At 40.5% G+C, this 23850-nt stretch overlaps 1 protein-coding gene across 2 annotated transcripts in view; it reads left to right on the top strand.

The window, feature by feature from the left end:
* DYRK1A (dual specificity tyrosine phosphorylation regulated kinase 1A) overlaps positions 1–22532 on the top strand; it is a 142419-nt gene extending 119887 nt beyond the window's left edge. For both annotated transcript variants that reach the window (XM_077818460.1, XM_077818469.1), the window contains 6 exons: positions 12202–12488; positions 14506–14652; positions 15060–15200; positions 15486–15792; positions 16138–16262; positions 19269–22532. In XM_077818460.1, coding sequence (XP_077674586.1) covers positions 12202–12488; positions 14506–14652; positions 15060–15200; positions 15486–15792; positions 16138–16262; positions 19269–19904 — 1643 coding nt within the window. In that variant the 3' untranslated portion in view covers positions 19905–22532. The remainder of the gene's footprint in view (positions 1–12201; positions 12489–14505; positions 14653–15059; positions 15201–15485; positions 15793–16137; positions 16263–19268) is intronic.
* The last annotated feature ends 1318 nt before the right edge of the window (positions 22533–23850 follow it).

Genomic DNA, 23850 nt, shown 5'->3' with positions numbered 1-23850 from the left:
TTTACAGTGCTCATAATGTTGAGGAATTACACATTTGTTTGATTTTTACATCGATAGTTACTTTACAGCAGACTGTCTTACCTAAAGAGGTCAGTTGACCTGTGCATGTAGAACCTGATCCAGAAGAAGTTATATGAGACCATCTGACATTATTAACTCTCTTGTGTTTTTAACAATGAGTTCTGTTGCTGTATATGACAATTAGATTGGACAGAGTCTGTTTTGCCCCTGAGAAGGGGGCAGTCTTCAGTCCCTACTGCCTCTTCTTAATATGGAAAAGCTGTTGGCAAAACAAATTTGACCTATACCGGGGGTATAAATTCCAGAAAAAAATAAGAAGCCCAATATGATTATGGTACCAGAGAAGATCATATTGCTGGCATTTGCCCACTTCTCATAGAAACTTGCTAAAAGGAGGCAGAAGCTCCAATTCATTCCCCAGCTGGATCCAGACATTATACGTTTCTTAAACTTGGTCTTTTAAGAAGACAAGGCAGGAAGTAGTTTTTCTTATCCTCTCGGTTTACTTGGGATAGTTGGAACTCTGTTGTGGACCAGCATGTTCCCACAAGAGAAGAATGTTCTTATGACAACTAGTGGCTGCCCTTTCTCTCCCCCATTCTCCTCTACTTTCCCTGAGACAGGATGAGGAGGATAGTCAGGAAGCTGCCTGGACCGTGGTCTACGACTGGTTCCATGTTCTCTGTTTCCTTTCTCTGATATCGTCTGTTGATGGGAGATGCTGGGATTTGCCCAGTGACCCCTGTGATACAGCAGGGCCAGGGAGCAGTGGGAGAGTGGTAGAGGGGAGACATAAGCCTGAGGCTAATTATGGTGTCATTCCATGTAGACTAGGAAAGGTTACTAAAAGTTAATTGGAGCACCTGTAGTCAATTAAGGCCCTGTCAGGAACCTAATAAAACCCCCTGCTTCAGGCAGTCAGCATGGTGTGAGGCAGGAGGGAGGACTGAAGGTCTGTTGCTGAGACTTGAAAGAACAGAGAACTGAAGGAAGGGAGACCCCAGCGTCAAGGACCAAGGGTAACCCTACCCAAGGGGGAAGAGGATAAGAAACCCACAGGAGTTGAGAGGGGCTGGGGCTCAGAGTGAGGAGCAAACCCAGACCTCTTCCCCACTTCCCTCCTCTACCACCTTCCTGGGCCACTAGCGGGGCCCTCGGCACCCCAAGAGCAGGAGCAAGGGATGGCGTCCTAGCCCTCCCGCCAAGAAAACCGCAGGACCCACCATACCAACTGTCAGGATCCTTCCACCACCACCACTCTGAACTCCGAGGTACAGATGTGGGGACCCGCATGAAAGACCCCCTAAGCTTATTTTCTACCAGCTTAGGTTAAAACTTCCCCAAAGCACACATTGCTTTCCTTGTCCTTGGACAGTATTGCTGCCACCACCAAGTGATTTACACACACATTCAGGGAAGGGTCACTTGGAATCCCTGTCCCCCCAAGCCCCTTCACCTCCTTTCCTGAGGAGGATTGAGAATAATATACCAACCAATTGCCATAGCGATGTGAGCACAGACCAGACCCTTTGTCTTCAGAACACTAAAAATCAATCAGGTTCTTAAAAGAAGAAATTTATTTATAAAGAAAAAAGTAAAAGAATCAGACCTGCAAAATCAGGATGGAAGGTAACTTTACAAGGTAATAAAAATATTTAAAACACCGAGGATTCCCCTTTGGGCTCAACTTTAAGTTACAAAAATAGGAATAAAACTACCTCTGTAGCATAGAAAAATTCACAAGCCAAAACAAAAGTTTACCTAACACATTCCCTTGCCCTACTTACAATTTCTGTGGTTTTAGATGGATCATTCCAGGTATATTTTCAGGAGATGTTGAACCTGCTTGTCTTCTCCCTCCATCCGGAGAGGGAACAACAAACAAATCCCGCCCCCCCCCCCCCCACCAAACCAAGAAACCTAGGTTATTTGAATTATTTAATCCCTTACAGGTAAGGCAATCCAGTACAATTGCCAAGGATACATAAAGGTTGCTACCCTTCCTTCTATTCATGACACCAACATGGCCATTTTGTTACCCTCCCACTCCCTTCATAAGTTCCGAGGAAAAGAAATACTTTCAACATAAGTAAAGATTCTGATTCTGAGGATGTTAACCAAGTACTTGTGCCCCTTATAATTTCCCTCAGGATGGCAAGCCATTAGAAGAGACTCTGTCATTCCTACTTTATCTGACATAGGCAAGCAATATCCTTCCTCCTCCAAGAAAGAGACCCTTTTAAGTCCAGCTAGAAGTCTGATGTGTATTTTCCAATTCACTTGGATGTTGAAGAGTTGATCACAAGAATCCTGGAAGAGATCTGATGCTAAACCTAGCTTACCAAAGGCCAAACGTGATTTGTATAGGCTCCCAAGAAGGTATTTAGACTTGTAGAGTACTCTGTTATGTATAGACCGTGAAGTTACATCCTCAGTAAGGAAGTCTTCCTTTCCTGAAGAAGGCCCTGTGTCCCTGTAGGGCTCCTCTGACCATATCTTAGATTCCAGTTTCCACAGAAATCACAATTAAGTGATTGTCCATTGCTGCCAGTTATGCTATGACCCTATGTCCAAAAGCAAAGGAGGGCTCTGCAGAAACTGTTCTGAACTGTGGTTAAAGGCCTTTGCTGAATGAATCACTGATATTAAAATGCTTGGGAATACGTTTGGTCAGTCTCCGACTTTCTTCATAGCACAGTGTTGGATTGATTCACCTAATCATCTCTTGTACTGGCCAACAACTAAACCTGCAGAAAGGTTTTCTGGCTTAGATCCCGGAAAGGGGAATTCCAGAACCAAGTGCATCTCTTTGCAGTTCCCATTTTAAAAGGGGTACACTTTCAAATATGTCTTGGATCAGACATTACAGGATCTCCATGACAAAACCTCCCTTCTCGTAATCAAACAGTTTGCCGTTCATGCAGGAACTATACTTTTTTTTTTTTTAAAACTTCTCCAGCATATCCTCGTATGGATCTCTAAAGCTCTAAGAAGCATGAAAAAAACAGCTCAGCCTTCAAAGCAAGTCAATTCTTTTTTTATGCCACTTCCCAATGTGTTAGTGTCTCCTGAAAATCATTTTACAAACTTGGGCTTTTGCTTGTAAATAATTCCTTTGTTTTTTTTCCCCCTCCAGTGCTTTCTTCCAATCTTGATATTTTTTCACTCAGTTCACCAGCATCATTAAGAGAAGAAATCCCGTTTTCTTCAATAATGAGCTCTGAAAACAAGAAGCAAGTGGGTATTTTGCCCACTTTTTAAGGGGGATTCTCAGGTAGAAAATGGAATCCCTTCTCCAGTGAGGCGCAATAGTGCACATACCTCTTCAACACCAAGAAAAAGATGCTTACTCTGTGTACTTCCTAGTCCCGAAAAAGATGAGAGGTTGGAAACCTATCCTCAAGCTCCGCAATGTCAACCGCTTTATTTGCTAGCTGACATTTTGCATGGGCACACTGGCATCAATAATGTTGTCCCCTGGAAAAAGACATATATGGTTTATAGCGTCCTTCATAATAACAGCTTACTTTTGGCAGCATTGCCCATTGGGGAAGTGCCAGCACTTTGTGTCCCCATGCCCCAGCTAGGTGCATACGCGGAGGGGACACCTCAACTATCGCTCAGTTCCTACTCATCACCTGTGGCTACGGGTCAGAGCTTGCAGTGACTGCCTCTTCATATGCGTTGTAAATTGCTAATTAGGTACTTAATTTAAAGAAGTGTTAGGAATTTTTCTAGGGTTTCTTTTTCCTTTGTGACAAAATTGTCCTTTATTTGTTTATGTGGGAGGTACTTTCAGTACCACTTCAGTCATGATGACTGAACATAAATCCCCGGGATTCAAGAATTGCCCTTTATGTGAGGCAGCATGGGCATGCTTGGTGTTTGATTTATCTGAGTGTAGGTGTGTTTTAAATCTGCAAATCATTCTCAAAAATAATCCAGAGGACAAGAGTCTTGTATTAAAATGTTCTTTTTAGAGAGGTCAGTGCACCCTGCCTCTCATCCTGGCTTGTCTGGGGCAGAATCATCTGATTGCTCCATTTCAGGGAGTGCCCCAGCTGCTGCTTCTCCTAAAGCTATCATTCCGAATTTAAAAAACCTATCATCTTCATCTTGGAGGTTCTCAGAGCAGGAGAAAACTGCATAAGTCTCAGAGAGAGAGAGAGCGCAGATACAGAGCTTCTCTGGGCCCTTCAGCTTCCAAGGCCCTTTGATTTTCAAGGCCCATAAATCCTCTCAGTTGACTGAATCTAAGGGTATGTCTACACTGCAGTTAGACACCCGCGGCTGACCCATGCCAGCTGACTCAGGCTCGCAGGGCTCAGGCTTAACGGGCTGTTTAACTGCTGTGTAGACATTCAGACTGCAGACCAGGCTCTGGGACTCTTCCCACCTTACAGGGTACTTGAACCTGGCTCCATCTCAAGCCTGAACATCAATGCTGCCGTTGAACAGCCCCTTAGCCCGAGCCCTGCGAGCCCAAGTTAGCTGGCATGGGCCAGCTGAGGATTTTTAATTGCACGGTGGACATATCCCTAAGGGTAGCCTTAGAGCTAAGAAGGGTTGTTACAGCACCCATTCAGACTCCGGATACCATGCCTCAGGATCTGATATTATGTTCCCTCAGAAATTGTCTGGTACCAGCCCTACAATGTCAAGGCCCCTGGTACCAACAACTATGGTACCGATGGCCCCGGAACCACAGGATCCACTTCTCTATTAGTGACTTTACCAGCACAGTCACTTTTGGTAAAAGAGAACTGGATAAATTCATGGAGGTTAAGTCCATTCATGGCTATTAGCCAGGATGGGTAAGGAATGGTGTCCCTAGCCTCTGTTTGTCAGAGGGTGGAGGTGGATGGCAGGAGAGAGATCACTTGATCATTACCTGTTAGGTTCCCGCCCTCTGGGGCACCTGGCATTGGCCACTGTCAGTAGGCAGGATACTGGCCTGGATTGACCTTTGGTCTGACCCAGTATGGCCGTTCTTATGTTCTAAGTCATCTGTCATGGGTGTTTCACAGACTTCAGTGTATGCATTGCTGAGGGTTTACTTGGTAGCAAAGGACTTCTCCGTATCCTCTGTACTGGACTTGCCTCTGTTGGCAACCTTAAAAGTTCCTCCACTAGTACCACCATCATTACTGACTTCAGTGCCTAGTGTATCCTCTACACCAGTGAAATCTCAGTTGGTCTGGGCACTGAGTACACCAGCTGGAAAGTCCCTCCTTTGCACAAGGAATATTCTTTCTCCTCCTGTGAATCTGAGGACAGCAGGAAAGCTTCATCAACAAGATCCCTTGTGTCAGGATATTCAGGCAGGATATGCAGGGCAGGGATTCTAGAGCTGATTTTGATTGTCAAAGGCTGAAGCCTAGGTAAGAAAGGATATGAATCCTTAGTACCCTCCTCCTTGGCTAACAGCCTCCTATGCTTATCAACACGTGTGGGCTTATTGGGCTTTCTGAGACATATTCTGCATGCTCAAAGAATTGCTTCAGCATCACAAACCAGACCCAAATTATCCTTGCCCCAACTTCCCATGAAGGGCATATCACTCTTATGTCGGTACACTGTCCTTGATCATGTTTCTTCTTCCTCTCCAGATGAGGCTGTAATGTCAGAGTCTTCATCCACCCCAGGTGATTATAAAACATTTCAAGATCTTATGAGGGGAGTTGCCTCAACTCTAGAGATTCCTGTTGAGGTAGTCCAAGACAAACCTCTCAGACTCCTCCATACCTGTGTATCAACTTGCGTGACTACCAATTAGGCCCTGCCCAACTACTGTGATAAACCTCAGCCTCAATGGCTTCAACATCTAAAAGAATGGATGGGTGCTATTAAGCCCCTTCTCAAGGATTTGAACAAGTTTATACCTATCTCACACAAGACTCACTGGCAGCAGCGAATAAGATGAATCTCCAGAGACGACAAAGATTGATGCCCCCCAGAATTGGACTTGTTTGGCAGAAAAAAATTATTCCACCTCTAGTTTGCAAATAAGAATTTACAACTACCAAGCCTTGTTGGCAAAATATGATTTTATTAATTGGGACTGACAAAATTCACTGAGAAGATTCCACAGGAAGTGATAGATAAATTCAAATCCATCATTGCTGAGGGTCAGCTTGTGGCTGGAACATCTCTGCAGGCAGCACTTGGTGCAGCAGATAGTTTCCACATCAGTGGTTACTTCCATAGCCAGGGGAAGGTCCTCTTGACTCCACTCCTCTGGAATTCTAAAGGAGGTACAAGTCATAATTGAAAACCTTCCATTCAAGGGATGCAGCTTTTTCTATGCAAAGGCTGATGAGGCACACTACATTCTCTTAAGGACTCAGTGGCAACCCTGAGGTCTTCGAGAGTTTATATACCTGCTCTCAAAGGAAAGCAATATAAGCCACAGCTTTACCAAATGCCATTCTTTCTATCAACAGAACAAACAGTTGGATCCACCAAGGAAATGACAACAGTTTCCTTGGTAGAAATCTTCCACTTCCACTGCTGTGTTGACCCATCAGCCTTCTTTGATTTTGACTGCTTGCTTAAGAGCCGAGTACCAATCCCTACAGATCATCCCATCCCATCCCATCCCATCTTTCTTTCGGGAACCATTTATATCTGTTTTGAAAATTCTGGAACACTATCACTATTGATCAGTGGGTTCTGAACATAGTAGAGATTGGATATCCAATCCAGTTCCAGTCTCCTTGTCACCCTCAAATACCTTCCCCAAATGATCCTCGTGATGAGAGTATTTTTTGTTAAGAGGTGTGTCTCCTGATGCAACAGAAATCCTGTGTTAGTACAGGGGAGAGGAATTTTAGTCCCCAAGAGAGCACTGAAGTCTATCCTGGACCTAAGATAAGTAAACCCCTTCATCAGAAAGATCAAGTTCAGGATCATTTGCCTCTGTTACCCTATCCCTAGAGCAGAGGAGATTGATAAACCACTCTCCATTGCCTGGATGCCCATTTTTGCATCACAGTTCACCCGGCCCGCATAAGATATCTAACATTCCTAGTGGGAGATTGCTATTACCAGTACAGAGTACTAACATTTGGCCTGTTGATAGCTCCCAGACTGTTCACAGTGCCTTGAAAGAATGGCAACTTACCTCAGGAAGTTGGAAATCCAAGTGTTCCCATGCTTAGATGACTGGCTGATTTGTGCGAAGTCTCGTCAACAGGTAGCATACTTCATCCAGCAGATACTGCTTCTTTTGCATGATTATTTTTTGTACCGTTGTCAGTACTTACTGGTCTTTATTTTCAGACTTAGAGTTCATTGGGGTCATTATAGACTTGGACAACAGTAGTATGCACGCATGTCCAGACTAATCCAGAATATATCTCAGATTACTGGCCTGTATGGCATCCTGTACCTTTATGACTCAATATGCCAGACTTTACCTGTGCTGCATGCAAAAGTGACTGAAGTCTGTGTATCAGCTATGCAAACATCATCTGGACATGTTGGTTCCTGTTCCACCGTGAGTCCTGTTATCATTAGAGGTGGATAGACCTGACAGAAGTCTGCAAACAAGTTCCAGTCTTCCCCCACCAGTGCTATCAAAGACTCTGGTGATAGATGCATCCACATTGGGCTGGGAGCCCAATCTTGGATGACTGGCAAATACAGTGGTTTTGGACCGTGAGAAACAGCTCTTCTCATAAACATGCTAGAGTTAAGAACCAGTCATCAAGCTTATGTGATATTTCTACCAACTATCAAGGGGCTTACCACGTAAATCATAACAGGCAACATTAGCATATTTTACTTAAACAAGCAGAGTGGAATCAGATCCATTCTGCTGTGTCAAGAGGTAGCCCAACTGTAGAACTTTTTACATATGCCATAAAGTCGCCCTGAAGAAGTTTCATCTTCCAGAAATACACAGTGTACTGTCAGATCACCTCAGCAAAAAGTTTGTGGAGAACAGGAAGTGTTGTCCATAAAAGATGATGTAACTCAATAGATGCTGATCAAGTGGGGTTCCCCTACTATGAACTTGTTCAACATCAGGCTGTACAGGAAATCTCATCGCGTCTGCCCCAGAGAGGGTCAGAGTCCAGAGACTACTTTGGATGCATTCCTGATCCTGTGATCCATAGATCTTCTCTACACCACATTTCTTCCAATTCCATCAACATCAAGAGTCCTCAGGAAGTGGTCAAAATGATCATGTTAGCCCCAGCCTGGCCAAGGGAATTTTGCGTCTCAGTTTCCAAAGTCTCTCAGTCAGGCTTCCAATAACTGTGCCACTGATTCCAGACATATTGTATCATGGTCAAGTCCTACATTCTTATCCACGCACTTTCCATCTTGCAGTGTGGGTGTTGAATAATTGACTTAGCAAAGAGCATGCTCATCAAACTTTCAAAATATCCTTATTCATAGAAGAAGAGACTCTTCTCAGATGTACTTACTTGGCAAAATGGAAGAGATTCAGCATATGGAACACTTGCTGTCAATTGTCTCCTTCCGGAGCTTTCAGATCCTTGATATTCTTGAATAACTGCTGGAATTAAAGAATTCAGGTTTATGAATGAGCTTGTTAAAGAGTTCATGTACTGATTCTTTCAGCAATTCACTCTCCTTTACAAGGACATTGCACTCTCTCATACCTTGGTAGCCAGTTTATTGAAAGGATTTATGTGGATCCTTTCTCAGAAAGGGAGCCTGTTATTTCCATGGGACCTAAATTTAGTGTTAACAGGGGTCATGGGCATCTCTATTTGAATCCTTAGCCTCTTGCTTCATTTTCCATCTCTCACTGGGTGCTGGACTCACTGCTGGAATTCACCCCCTTTAGGTGATCCTGGGGATTAGTTCTGTCTGGTTCAGTGCTCCTCTCTTATCTTCTACCATTACACTCTCCTCCCACTCAAGAAGTCACAGTTCAACTGCTTTGTGACTTGGCCCTTTGGCCAGGTCACGTTGTGATTTCCCTTTCTGCAGGGGGTGAATCAAAGAATATTGGGACCCACTGTCCCAGTCAGTGTTCTGTTTCACTGCCCCTCAACAGTGTCATTTCCCCAGTGGCTGTTAGGGGAACCTGGGGCCATCCTTTTCTCTGGATACCAGCTCAGGACTCTCTCTAATTAGCAGCCAAGGTTTGTAACATCCTAAACTGTGTTTCCTTTTTCCTGAGCCTTTTCTACACCTTCTGGCTCCCCTCCCCAAATCTGGGTTTGGCAGCCCAAACTCCCCCCTCCCAAAAAATAACTGCGGATTAAAACTCCATAGACCCAAATGAGCCTCCCTTCCCCCAGGGGAGTGACTGCAGACTACTTCCGTGCAGCCTAAATCTCCCCCTGTCTGCGGCTTAATTGGCTAATTGGTCCCTCCTGGCCTAGTCAACTCTTTCAGGTCTGCTGTGGGGAGTACACCCCATCACAACACCTTTCTATCAAGACAGCCTTTACAGTGGCCCTATCATCAGCCAGGAGTATGGGGGAGTTACAGGTGTTGATAGCAGGAACAATCTATATAATCTTCTGTAAAGACAAGATATCCTTGAAATCAGACACCAAATTCTTTCCTAAAGTGGTGTCTGAGTTCCATTTAACTCAGATCTTCCATCTGCCAGTGTTTTTTCCTTAAACTACATATGAACAAAGGTGAAGAGAAATTACATTCACTAAACTCTTGGTCTATGTAGACAGAATAAAGCATTTTAGAACTTCTAGACTTTTCATAGCATATGGAGAGAGGGCAAGAAGTTTCAATGTGACGTCTCTCTAATTGGATCTCATCCTATATTAAATTGTGTTACCAATTGGCTGGTATGGCCCCATAATCAAGAGTTCATGCCACTTCAGTAGCTTCCCTGAAAAATGTTTTTAGTGCAGCCATGTGGTCTTCCGTTCATGTGGTTACCCAGTACTGTGCTATTGTAGAGGCATGTAGAACTGATGTAAACGTTGGCAGGGCTGTCATAGACATTATTTAATTAAACTCCTAGTATCCACCTCCAAAAAGGATTACTGCTTGGAAGTCACCAACAGTGGAATATATATATATATATGGAGAAGCGCACACAAAAAGAAATTGTTTGGTACAGTAACTGTGGCTCTTTGGGGTGTGGTGTGTTTGTCATATTTCTGTGTCCTGTCCTGTCCCCTCGTGCTCCCTGTTCCTTGCTACTGCAGAGTCTCTTAACATGAAGATTCTATAGGATGAAGAAATTGAGGGGTGGTTGGGGTGGCTCTGCCCTTTATGCTGTCCGTGTCTGAAAGGACATTCAGGGTGCAGGCACTATTCCAACAGACGCTGTAACCTGACATCCAGGCTAAATCTTGCAGATTCTTTCTATGTAACATCTCCAAGACATGGCCTACCCTATCTATCTGCACAGCTAAAACTCTCGTCCATGCTCGCATCATTTTGTTTTGAATGCTGTGACATCCTTTTCTCTGGCTTTGACAAATATAATCTTGGCACACTGAGATCTATTCAGAATGCTGCTGCAAAGATCTTTTTTTTTTTTTTTTTTTTTTGGTCACTTTGATCGTGTGACCACTTTCTTTGAATGCTTTCATTGGCTTTCCTGTTTTCTTTGTATCAAGCATAAGCTGCTTCTCTTCATTTTCATGGCCCTTTACAACCTAGTCTCATCTTACCTATTATTTCTCATTTGGTATTAGCTCAGCCTGCATCAACCACTTGTTAAATTTTCAGACAGGCCCCTTCATGCTTTCTCCCATGCTGCCCCTCACACCGGGCACACTCTCCATTGCCATGAGACCTCCAAAACCTTGACAATGGCTAGGCTGCTGGTGTGCAGAAATCACTGCCTATCATGCTGACCAGTATTGTTCTCTTGTTTCCTTGTAATCCACGGTCAGTCTGTATTTATCTGTTGTCTTTTGTCTTATACTTAGATTGTAAACTTCTCGGGTCAGGGATTGTCTTTTTGTTTTGTGTTTGGACAGCATCTAGCACAGTGTCATAACTAGAAAAGGAGTACTTGTGGCACCTTAGAGACTAACCAATTTATTTGAGCATAAGCTTTCGTGAGCTACAGCTCACTTCATCGGATGCATTCAGTGGAAAATACAGTGAGCTGTATGGTGTCATAACTGGGGCTCTTAGGTGCTGTAGTAATACAAATAACAAATAATTGCTGGCTGATAGAATCAGTGTCAAGTGTGCTGGGCGCACACACACCAAAAATATAACGTAACCTATATAGAAAACACCGCTTGGAGAAACCACAGTTACTTTAAGGTAAATAACTGTTTTTTTGCCTCCACTCAATCAGATTGTTAACAAGGTGAACTTTTTTTCCTGCTCCATGGATAAAAATTGATTAGATTTGGACTAGATTGGATGCTTTTCGTAGACTGACATAATGTCTAAATGGGACAGATGTGAGTGATGCCTTGGGGATTTTGGCCCATTTTATTCCATGAAATTTTGGAAGGCTGTAACCTGTGATTTGCACGGTACACCTTTTGTGATTAGTTAAATCATGCAGGAGTTGTTGGTGAAAATTGTTAATACTGCCTTCTGGAAAGGCAAGAGACCACTTCCTTTGAGAGTTACAACTTTACTCAAGAAACCATTTCTAGATGGTAGTAATCTTGCCTAATCTTTTCTTTTACTCCATTGTCTCTTCCCCAGAAAACAGAATACTTTTGTTTTTCTTCTTGGCTGAATGATTGCAGATATCTTATACTTTCCCATTATTAAAATAATTAAAATGTATGTTTTGGAGAGGCAGCCTGCATGTGTTTCTCCTAGACCTGGGAGATGCTGTAAAGATATTCATATCATAAAAGTCCCTTTAAGATCACGTTGTTATAGCTCCATAGCTCACATGCTGTGCAGATCCATACTTGGCATCCCTTCCCATTTTTCACTTTATTGCATTCTCATCACTCACTTCCTTTCCTTTCCGTGAATGTCTCTTCTTTGTTTTTTCTTATTTCACCTCCTTATGTAATCATTTCAATCAGATTAATGAGGTGTTAAGTGCATACTGTTTTCGATAAATAATTACAGTCAGAAAATATCACTAACTAGTACCTATTTTAATAAATATGTTGGAAGTTGACCCTATAAGGTACATGAAGCACCTTGTGTAATAATTTGTTGTATTTTTGCATTTGTTAGTTATCACAGTGAATATGTACTTCTAATGTAAAATTATTTTCTTTCTTCTTTTAGTGCATTTGAAACGCCACTTCATGTTCCGAAACCATCTCTGTTTAGTTTTTGAAATGCTGTCCTACAACCTCTATGACCTGTTGCGGAACACCAACTTCAGAGGTGTCTCACTGAACCTGACACGAAAGTTTGCACAGCAGATGTGCACTGCACTGCTTTTCCTTGCGACTCCTGAACTTAGTATCATTCACTGTGACCTAAAACCTGAGAATATCCTGCTCTGTAACCCCAAACGAAGCGCTATCAAGATTGTTGATTTTGGCAGTTCTTGCCAACTTGGGCAGAGGGTGGGTGTTACATAAATGTTAATGTTTTGTCATATTAGAAGTTTGAGGAATATTTAAAGATGAGATTTAGCAAATCCTAACACTTGATCATTGCCGATTTCAGCTTTGCTTATGTTGATTAATATCAAACACTCATTTGTTTTTATGATGTGGCAACATAAGAGTGCATATGAAAAATAATATCTTTAACAAATTCCCAGTTAATTTTCCTGATGCTATTTCATAATGCAGAAGACATCTTCATTTAACAGTAGGAGCTTAATATAGTACAAGGGTAATAAATTAAATATTTTCATTAGTATTTTCTTTTTCTGTGTTTGTATTTCCTTTTTTTATTTTAAGATATTACTTATTTGGGATGAGTAAGAGAAAACATTCAAGATATTTGTTGGTAGTAACGTTAGAATAGTTGGCTTTTAAATATGGGGCCAACCAGACTCTCTCAGAGCTTTGAGGTAACTTTAAAAAAAATATTTAGAGAGAGAGAGAACACCATTTTCATAACATTAATCTTTTGTCATAAAGTGTGTTCATTGTCAGGAATAGAAGAAAATAAGTGGTAGACTGGGAATACTGGGTAGCTCAGGGGATTGGTGATGGAGTGTGGAACTTCTAACATCTACTTTGCTAGCTGAAATTCAGTTCCAGGGTGAAAAACTTGAGCCACTGTCATCTGATAGTTGTTCAGTGGTTCAGTCCACATCACAGAATCCACCACCATAATTAGCACTGATTGGCCATGTTCTTGAGAGTCTCTCCCAAGACAAAAACTTGAGTGGGTTTAGTGACGAAGGCCTCAATTCTGCAAACATTTAAGCATATGAGTAACTTTACTCATATGGGTAGTTGCATTGACTTCAGTGGGATTATTTGTGAGTAAAATTGTGTATGCATTCAAGTGTTTGTGGAATAGGGGCCTGAATTACCCTATGTCTTGGAGATGGTTCCTTTAGATTAGAATAGAAGCACATTGCTTGGGCAGCAAAGGAAAACTTAATTTCCATGATTTATGCTGTATGTGTTTTGAGATGACTTCAGTATTCAGGGCTATCTATCTAGCACCTTCAGTGAGTACTAATTTCATGTACAGTAAAAAAAAATTGTATTAAACCATTTACTATAATTGTAGATAAGTATATAAATGTTGTTTTGGCTGATGCCAAAAGCCTCTCCCTTCCTGAGGAAGAATTGGACTCTCCACCTAGTTTAATTTTTAATGGCAGTCTGCTCATAGACATTATTTCAAGATACACGGAGCATATTTATTGCATCCCAATATATCCTAGTGTGCAGAAAGGTTCTTCACTGTCTGAATAGCATTCAGTCAGTGAAGAAGCATCCCACCATACATAATAACCTTTCCCTGCCTGACAGCTCTAAAACATGGGTGTCAGTCATACAGATGACTAGGAATCCTGTAGAGAGAAATTTTTCAAAAGCATCTAAGTGACTTGGGAGCTTAAGTCTCATTGAAAGCCAATGGGACTTGGTCTCCTAAGTGCCTAAATCACTTTTGAACATGGCATTTAGGCTTGCAAGTCACTTAGGCACTTTTGAAATTTTACTTGTAAAGATTAAGAATTCTTTGCAAAGGTTGAGTGTTGGGAGGAGTGTGAAGAAGGATGTTCCCCACCCACAGCGGGTACCCAACAGAAATCTGAATAGGGTATTCAGAGGAGGATATTACTCTGAATTGGGAGAAATCCTATTTTTTCTTAAAGATTAATTTAAAGAAACAAAAAAGAATCACTTTGAGTAAAGCCCTATTTTTAAAAGATGTGTAGCAGATGTTGGGGCTCAGGAGAGTGATGGTATTAAGTGTTGATATGTAAATATCTGAGACTTCAAATACAAGTTCTGATTTTTATATTTATTATTACATTTTCAGACTTCCCTTTTCGTCCTCCCCAACCTCAAAAATACTTTTCTGTGGTAAAGTTCTTGTAAGTCACTAATGTCTAAATCAGGACATGACTTTTCAGAAATTGTTCATTATCTTTCTGTGCGTTTATTTCAGATATACCAATATATCCAGAGTCGTTTTTATAGATCTCCAGAGGTGCTACTGGGAATGCCTTATGACCTTGCAATTGACATGTGGTCCCTTGGGTGTATTTTAGTAGAAATGCACACTGGAGAACCTCTCTTTAGTGGAGCAAACGAGGTGTGTAAATTCCCAATGGTAGAAGTGATCTTATTCTTCATTCTTTCTAATCAGGAGTTTGATCTAATTAATTGTAAGGCACACCTAGAGGAAGCCTGTTTAATTGTTTAAGAATTGGCATCAACTTTGCTGTAGGAATATCTTTTGACAGGAGTCTAAAGCAAGATTGCTTATATCAAATTATAATGTATTGATTTCTGCAAATGTTGATACTTGTACTTATTTGTGTATTTGCTTCTTACATAAGAATTAATATTCTCAAATGTTACAGCTGATTTGTAACTCAACAGCTTTTTTAGGTAGTTCCAGTTTTCTTCCCACATGTCTACCTAGAATTTTAGATTTCATCTCATAAAAAAAAAATGTAGTAAATAATTTGGCAATAACTATTCTTTCTTTTGAACCAGGTGGATCAAATGAATAAAATAGTGGAAGTTCTGGGTATAGCACCTGCTCACATTCTTGACCAAGCACCAAAAGCAAGAAAGTTCTTTGAAAAGTTGCCAGATGGCACTTGGAACTTAAAGAAGACCAAAGATGGAAAAAGGGTAGGTTAGGTATCCGAGTTAAGGGATGGAGTGTTCTAAATAAGTTTCTGTGGTAACTATTGTACTGATTTTAAAATGTTTGTTCTTCTGAAGACTTAATTTTAACACTGTTTAATATTATTCAGTGTGATAGAATTGATTTGAAAATTAAATCTATTAATGTTCTCAGTACTGACAAAGAACTTCCGACTTTCATTTGACTGATTTTTTTCTTTTATGATTTATTTAAATGGTGATAATGTCAAGTTTAGCTTGAATGACAATCAACTGCTAACTTCTCAACAGGAGTACAAACCACCAGGAACTCGTAAACTTCACAATATACTTGGAGTTGAAACAGGGGGACCAGGCGGACGGCGTGCTGGGGAATCGGGTCATACTGTAGCTGACTACTTGAAGTTCAAAGACCTCATCTTAAGGATGCTTGATTATGACCCCAAAACCCGAATTCAACCTTATTATGCCCTGCAGCATAGTTTCTTTAAGAAAACAGCAGATGAAGGTACAAATACAAGTAACAGTGTGTCTACGAGTCCTGCCATGGAGCAGTCGCAGTCTTCAGGAACCACCTCTAGCACATCTTCAAGCTCAGGTACATTTCTCATTAGTAAATTGTCAAGATAGTATTATTTGAAAGAGAAAATATTGTAAAAAATTTCAAATCAGCAATTTTTCCATATAAATGTCTTCATTTTTTCACTTCCGAAAGCCTGTCTTTTTAAAAACAAAAATGTTTAAAAAATTCGTAATAGTTTTCCACTACAACCTATAACTTAAAAATCCAGTAGAATTTTTTTCATCTAGACCTATTTCTGCTTTATAAGGAATAAATTGTTTCAAGATAAAAGTCTAAGATTATGTTCCTAATGTAGTTGTTCTATGGAATGCTGTAAATATTGCTAATGTTCTATTACTGCTTGTGTTATGATTGTTATAGGCGGATCTTCTGGGATAAGCAACAGTGGAAGGGCTCGGTCAGACCCTACACATCAGCATCGACACAGTGGTGGACACTTCACTGCTGCTGTCCAAGCTATGGACTGTGAAACACACAGTCCACAGGTATGCTCTTGAACAGAGCTTCTCCCTGATGCATTTATAAAAATGCAATGGCTTTTATATTTTGAGAAAATTGAATCCATAAACTATCCTGTAATGTCAAGATTTATGCTACTTAACACTTCGAAATGAGGAAAAAGGGTGGGGTAGGCATGGAACTGGGAGTTGGAAGACTTGGATTCTGCTAGTCCCAGTTCTTCCACAGATAATCCTCTGTGAATATCTTGGGTAAGTCACTTCGGCCAAAATAGTACCAGCAGCCTTAATAATTTGTCTAAGTACTGGGGAATCCTGCAGCTATAAGGGGGAAGATCCCCCACTCCCTAACTAGGGAGTGCCAACAACAGAAAGCATCTAGGGCTCTTGAAGCTTTTCCTCCATTTCCCTGTTAAGGACCAGAGAATCCAAATAGTCATAAATCTTCCAGTCCATCCCAAAGAGCAGTTTGAACATAGACTTTAAGGCCAGAAGGGATCATCATGATCGTCTAGTTTCTAGAATCTCACCCACCCACTCCTGTAATAGACCCATAACCTCTGGCTGAGTTACTGAAATCTTCAAATCATGATTTAAAGACTTTAAGTTACAGAGAATCCACCATTTACTCTAGTTTAAACCTGCAAGTGATCCACGCCCCATGCTGCAGAGGAAGGCGAAACCCCTCACAGGGTTCCCGCCGATCTGATGGAGGGGAAATTTCCTTCAAACAACCCCAAATATGGTGGTCAGTTAGACCATGAGCATCTGGGCAAGACCCACCAGCCTCACAGCTGGGAAGGAATTCTCTATAGAAACTGAGAGCCCTCCCCATCTAGTGTCCCATTGCCACATGTTGGAGATATTTGCTGCTCTCCGTCACAGATTGGCAATATGCCATTGTACACAGTCTCATCATACCATACACTCCATAAACTTATCAAGCTCAGTCTTGAAGCCAGTTAGGTTTTTGCCCCTACTACTCCCATTGGAAGGCTGTTCCAGAACTTCTCTCCTCTGATGGTTAGAAACCTTTGACTGATTTCTTCTAATGTTGATCACCAGTTTATATCCATTTGTTCTTGTGTCCACATTGGTGCTTAACTTAAATAACTCCTCTCCCTCCCTGATATTTATTCCTCTGATGTATTTACAGAGAGCAGTGATATTTCCCTTCAACCTTCTTTTGGTTAGGCTAAACAAGCCAAGCTGTTTGAGTCTCCTCTCATAAGGTAGCTTTTCCATTCCTCTGATCATCCTAGTAGTCCTTCTCTGTTCCTGTTCCAGTTTGAATTCATCTTTCTTAAACCAGGGAGACCAGAACTGTACACAGTATTCCAGGTGAGGTCTCACCAGTGCCTTGTATAATGGTATTACTACTTCTGTTTCTCTACTAGAAATACCTTGCTTGATGCATACTAGGACTGCATTAGCCTTTTTTCACAGCATCACACTGGCGGCTCATAGTCATCCTGTGATCAACACCCAGGTCTTTCTCCTTCTCTGTTGCTTCCAACTGATAAGTCCACACCTTATAGCAAAAAATTTTTGTTATTAGTCCCTAAGTGCATGACCGTGCACTTTGTACTATTCAATTTCATCCCATTTTTATTACTCCAATTTTCAAAGTCATCCAGGTCGTCTTGTATGATATTCCAGTCCTCTTCTGTATTGGCAATACCTCCCAACTTTGGGTCAGTCACAGTCTTTATTAACACACACCTGCTTTTTGTGCCAAGGTCACAACAGTATTGCAGAGAACCCACACAGAGCTTGCAGTGGCAGGGTCTGTCCCCAGGTAAACTTGTGCATCAGTTTCTTTCTTTATCCTCATTTGACATTAATGTTTCTGAGACATATTAATGTTCTTGAAGGAAAGCCACTATACAAGTGCAAAGTAGTAGTAGTATTTTTTGTTGCTTTTATTATTTGTTGAACTATGGTCTTGGTTAAAAATATAGATGAGTATATGTCCACTTGGTTTACTGATAAAAGAATAAACTAAAATTTAGTAGTTTACTGGCCACTGCTGCTCATCACTTTACAACATAAAGCTAGTGGAAAAACAGAGCTTCTCTGTATTGCCATCACTATTATAAAAGGAGTAATTTTACTTCTTCCCAGGTGAGGGGAATAATTATGAAAATAAACTTATGAAATCAGTTTTATTAGCTAATATTTTGGTAGAGTTTTAAATACTCTTCTGATGCTATTGACATCTCAGTGCAAGCTTCAAACTACAGCATACTTGTCTAATAATATTAATTACAGTAAAAGCTGTTTTATCTGGCACTTCACCAACTGGAAAGCTCTATAAAGCAGCCGGGACAGGTTGCCGCTTGCGGGGAGCCGCCTGAGGTGAGGGCCTCTCGCATCCACCATCTCGCACTCCCTCCCATGCCCCAGCCCGCTGCCTCGAGCCCGCACCTCAGGCCACTGCCTTGAGCTCCTTCGCACACCTGAGCTCTCTCCAAGAGCCCATTCTCCGCACCCCCTCCCGTGCCCCAACCCCCAGCCCCGCACCCCCTCATACATCCAAATTCCCTCCGTCTTAGTTAACCGGCATTTTTCACTTACCAGCAACCCCCATTCCCCCAACATGCCAGATAAAACTGCTTTTACTGTCCTAATAATTTGTTTTTCAATACTAGAGGCCCCAGTCAGAGATCAGGGTCCTGTTGTGCTAGGCTCTATGTAAACACATACTTACTGATTACTACCATTAAACAATGCTGCCTCTGCATTTGCTTTTTACAGCTTTTGCAGTAAGGTCACATAATATTGCTGATACACTCAAGAAAAAAAATCCAATTAAGTTAAAAGTTTCTGTCCTAGTTTTTCTTTTCCAAAGATACATTTAGAAAAGCATATTAGAAATATTTCTAAATTTGTACTTTTATCAGTTTTTATGCTACTTAAAATTTAGATTTTTTTTTAATGTTCGTAAATTTTAATGGTTTTTAAGCTCTTTGTATAAGTGGTATATAAAACATAATTTGATTAAATATTTTATTTCTTAAACTATGCTCATAGGTTCGACAGCAGTTTCCTCCTCCACTTGGTTGGACAAGCACTGAAGCTCCTACACAGATCACCGTTGAAACCCATCCAGTTCAAGAAACCACCTTTCATGTATCCGCTCAGCAACAGAATGCATTACATCACCACCATGGGAATAGCTCCCACCATGGGAATAGCTCCCACCATCACCACCACCCCCACCACCATCATCATGGACAGCAAGCCTTGGGTAGCCGGACCAGGCCAAGGGTCTACAATTCTCCAACAAATAGCTCCTCCACCCAGGATTCTATGGAGGTGGGCCATAGTCACCACTCCATGACATCTCTGTCTTCCTCAACTACTTCTTCCTCTACATCTTCCTCTTCTACCGGTAACCAAGGCAATCAAGCCTATCAGAACCGCCCAGTGGCTGCTAATACCTTGGACTTCGGACAAAATGGAGCTATGGACATGAATTTAACAGTCTATTCTAATCCACGCCAAGAGACTGGCTTAGCTGGACATCCAACATACCAGTTTTCTGCTAATACAGGTCCTGCTCATTACATGACTGAAGGACACCTTGCAATGAGGCAAGGAATTGATAGAGAAGAGTCTCCCATGACAGGAGTTTGTGTTCAGCAAAGTCCTGTGGCTAGCTCGTGACTAAACTGAAACTAAGTTTGTTTCTTGTGTGTTTTTATAGAAGTGGTGTTTTTCCAAAAAACAAAGTGCAAAGCTGCTTGAATCAGAAGGAGATAAACTCACTGAACCGCTACAGGAGGGCAAAGCTGACTATTTTTTTAAACTTGAAAAAGATTGCAAAGGGACAATGAAAGTTTTTTAAGAGCCATGTCCAAACCCACCTTAATGGATAGCTTAGAGGTGTTGTCTCACCTTTTGCTTCCCCCTTTCCCCATTTTAAGTTGTTACAACCTAGTCATAAATTTATTTTTTCATCTCCTTCAACAGGGGTTAATGTTCAAACGTTGGTCTTAGTTGCAAATTCTTTTTTTTAAAAGCACTGCACATGATTTACATAAAAGGACCCTTTGAGGTTGGCGGGGAGGGATTGAGTAATATAGGTTTTTTAAGTTCCCCAAATACACATGGGCACAGAAATGGAGTACTGTAAGGAAGAGGGACCTTCAGATTACACAATATATAATATTCAGCTGTAAAAAGGGACAGTTGTAAAGGAGTTTGTAAGGCACATTAAGCATGCTAAATGGCGGTGATCAGAACTCTCCTTATCTGAATCTACTGAGGATCAAAGCAGCAATTATAATGGGATTCTGTGTGTCTCATATTTTAGAGACCACAGTCAGCTAGTATTGGAATATGACTGGTCTCATAACTAAGGTGCACTGAGAAGCAATCAACGGGTTGATCCTGGCCAGTCTTGGGGAGGTCTTAAGTGGTGGTCTTTGGGATAACCTTTGGCCTTATGGATTTGGACTCTTAAATTAGAAGAGCCTACCATTTCAGATGCAATCACTTTTGGACATGCTTTTGCAGACAGTCCTTAATGCTGAAAACAGAGAATGGGTAATTCAAGAGGCCTTTCTTTTAAAATAGACTTTTGTGACCCACTTATTGTAAGGTATTGCAAGGTCACTTTGCGTGTGTCATAAAGTTGACTTCCTTATTGGTTGAAGGTCACAGAAGTAGTGGTTTGCGTTTGATGGAAATAGCTACAACTGTGTCCCTTCCTGCTTTTTTACTTTTTTCTTTTGCTTTTTCTCGGCACGTGGTTTCTCCACCATTACTTCTGCACAAATATGTCTTCTGTTCATTCTGAACATTTTAAAAAAATGCAGAATTTTATGTGACTGCTTTTTTGCCTCACAATTATGCTGTGAATTTTACAAAAATTTATTTTCTTTTTTGATAATTTATTGTACCAAAGCTGTTTTTATAGCACATAGATGTCTGTAACCAATAATGTAGCAGTTCTGCACTTTGACACAAGGTGTAATTAGACCATTTTTAAATGTCAGTTGAAAATTATGGCTGTACTATTGCTTAAACAAAACTGGAACTGTTGTTGAATTCGTAGCCAATACATTTACAGCAATCTGTGTACTGAACATAATAGATTGACATCTAATTCAAGACTGTAACATCTGTTACATTATAAATGTATTCAGGCTTCTGAAGGTAAAAGGGACATTAGATCCAGAAGCTATGAAACCAGCAGTTGATTCTTGTATTCCCTATTAACATAAATGTGAACTTGAAGGCAAGACCTTGATTGCATGAACAGGTCCAAAACAATAGTATGAGTAAAGCAAAAAGCTCATGAGGGACCTGAAGTTAGAAGGCTGTATTTAACAGGTGCCTAATTTTTGGGTTATGCTGCCTTAATATAACACAGTCAGCTTGGCAGTTGCTAAATTTATGGGCCCACATAAAGGTTTATAAATACTAGGAATAAAAACTCAGTGAATTAAAGTGAAAAATAAGGGTAATTCAGCAATTACCCATCCCAGAACAATGTTTGCCCATTAGATATTACAGAAGCAGTGATCTACCTCTGCCAGTAAGCCCTTTAAAAAGGTAATTCAGCAGAAGAATATTGCATACTTGTACTGGTCAATTCCATGTGGCTGGCTAAGTCAGTTGTGGTTTTTTGTTTTTTTTTAACGAGGTTTTTTTATTGTTTTCTTATACTTAACAATGGCAACACAGCAGCTGAATACTGTGTAAATGCAAATGAGTACTTGGGGTTTATCAGTTTTTGTAAATCACAATTTTTTTTAATCAAGGGATCCATATTTCTTTTGTATTGACATGTCAAGCCTGTGAATGAAAGTATTTTTGAACTCAGTAGTTTAGAAAAGTTTACAGCAATTGAAATTCTGTCATCTTAGAAACAGAGCACTGAGTTTAGCAATATAAAAAGGAATCCAGTACTTACTGCTGTCTAGCAACATAAAAGTAATATAAAATATGGGTAATTTTTCCTGTGTTGGTTGCCACACTTTAGCAAGCACCAAAAATTAAAGCCGTTTAAAAAAATATTTACATAAAGAAAAATAATAAAATCCAATGCTTCTGCATACTGTGTTATGTTACAGTCCAGTTTTGTGTGCTTTACTACACAGTTTGGTTACAGGACTTCTGTGCATTGTAAACATAAACAGCATGGAAAAGGTTAAATACCTGTGTTCAGATTGTAAGATCTAGTCCGGACTTGCTGTGTATATTGTAACGTTAAATGAAAAAGACAAGCCCTTTGTATTATAGTCATGCAGTCTTATGTATGATAAACAGTTGAATAATTTGTCCTCAGACTCTTTACTGTGCTTTTTAAAAAGTAATTTAAGATAAAAATGTAAACATAGTAATATCTTCCTATGCAATTAACTTACTCCAAACCTTGGTTTGGTAGGTATAACTATAGTAAAATATGTAAATATTAGATACATTGACACAGACTTTTAAAAAATTACAGAAGTAAAAGTTGGAGGCGTAACAGATCATTTTGAGTTTTTAATTGAAACAGCAAGATATATAAATCATTGATGTATAAACACTGATGCATTTGATCTCTGCTTGATTCCAATTGACATATAGTATTGCTTTTAATTTCAGAATTGTTTATATTCTCATCCACTAGTTTCAGAATATTACAGAGATCTTCTTACGTGCACTTCGGAGCTCCTACGATTATAAACCAATTGATAGATTTCAAGGCCAGAAGGGCCATTATAATGATCTAGTCTGACCTCCTGCATAACACTGGGCATAGCATTTTATCTGGTAATTCCTTCATCAAGCCCATATCGTTTTAGAAAGACCTCTGGTCTTGATTTAGAGGTTTCAAGAGATGTAGATTCTCTGTCATCTCTTGGTAAGCAGTATATAATTATCCACACTTAAAAATTATTCTCCTGGCTCCCAGTTTAAATTTGTCAAGCTTCAGCTTCCAGTATTGGGATATTGTTATGCTTTTGCTTACTAGGTTAGAGCTATCTAGTTTCAGACATCTCCCCCGTAAAGAGTGAGCAAGTCACCCCATAACCTTCTCTTTAATAAGCTGCCTTGATCAGGCCCCTTAAGTCTCTAACTGCCAAGCATGTTTTCCAGACCTCAAATTATTCTTGTGGCTCTTCTCTGAACTTTCTTCAATTTTTAACATCCGTTTTAAAGTGTGGATACCAAAACTAGACAGTGTTCCAGTAATGGTCTTAATAATGCCATATACCGAGGTAATATCACCTTACTCCTATTTGTTTATACCTATTCCTGTTTATCCATCCAAGGACTGCATTTTAGGCTTTTTAGCCACAGCATTGCACTGGAAACTATGTTTAGTTGGTTATCCACAATGATTCCTAAGTTCTTTTCAGAGTTGCTGCTTTCCAGGATGCAGTCAACCATCCTGTAAGTATGACCTTATATTCTTTACTAGAGTATGGTTTTGCATTTGACTATTTTAAAATGTATGATGTTTGAATGTGCCTGGTTTACAAAGCAGTCCAGTTCTGTAGAAATGACCTGTCCTTTTTATTTACCACGCCACCAATTTTTATGTGGTCTGCAAACTTTATCAGCAATGATCTTATATCTTCTTCCAGATAACAGATGAAAATATTGAAATAACTTT

The sequence above is a fragment of the Eretmochelys imbricata genome, chromosome 1 (genome assembly GCF_965152235.1).
Source record: "Eretmochelys imbricata isolate rEreImb1 chromosome 1, rEreImb1.hap1, whole genome shotgun sequence".
In the NCBI taxonomy this organism is placed as follows: domain Eukaryota; kingdom Metazoa; phylum Chordata; order Testudines; family Cheloniidae; genus Eretmochelys; species Eretmochelys imbricata.
The sequence above is the reverse complement of the archived record's forward strand: the minus strand, read 5'-3'. Positions and strand labels throughout refer to the sequence as shown.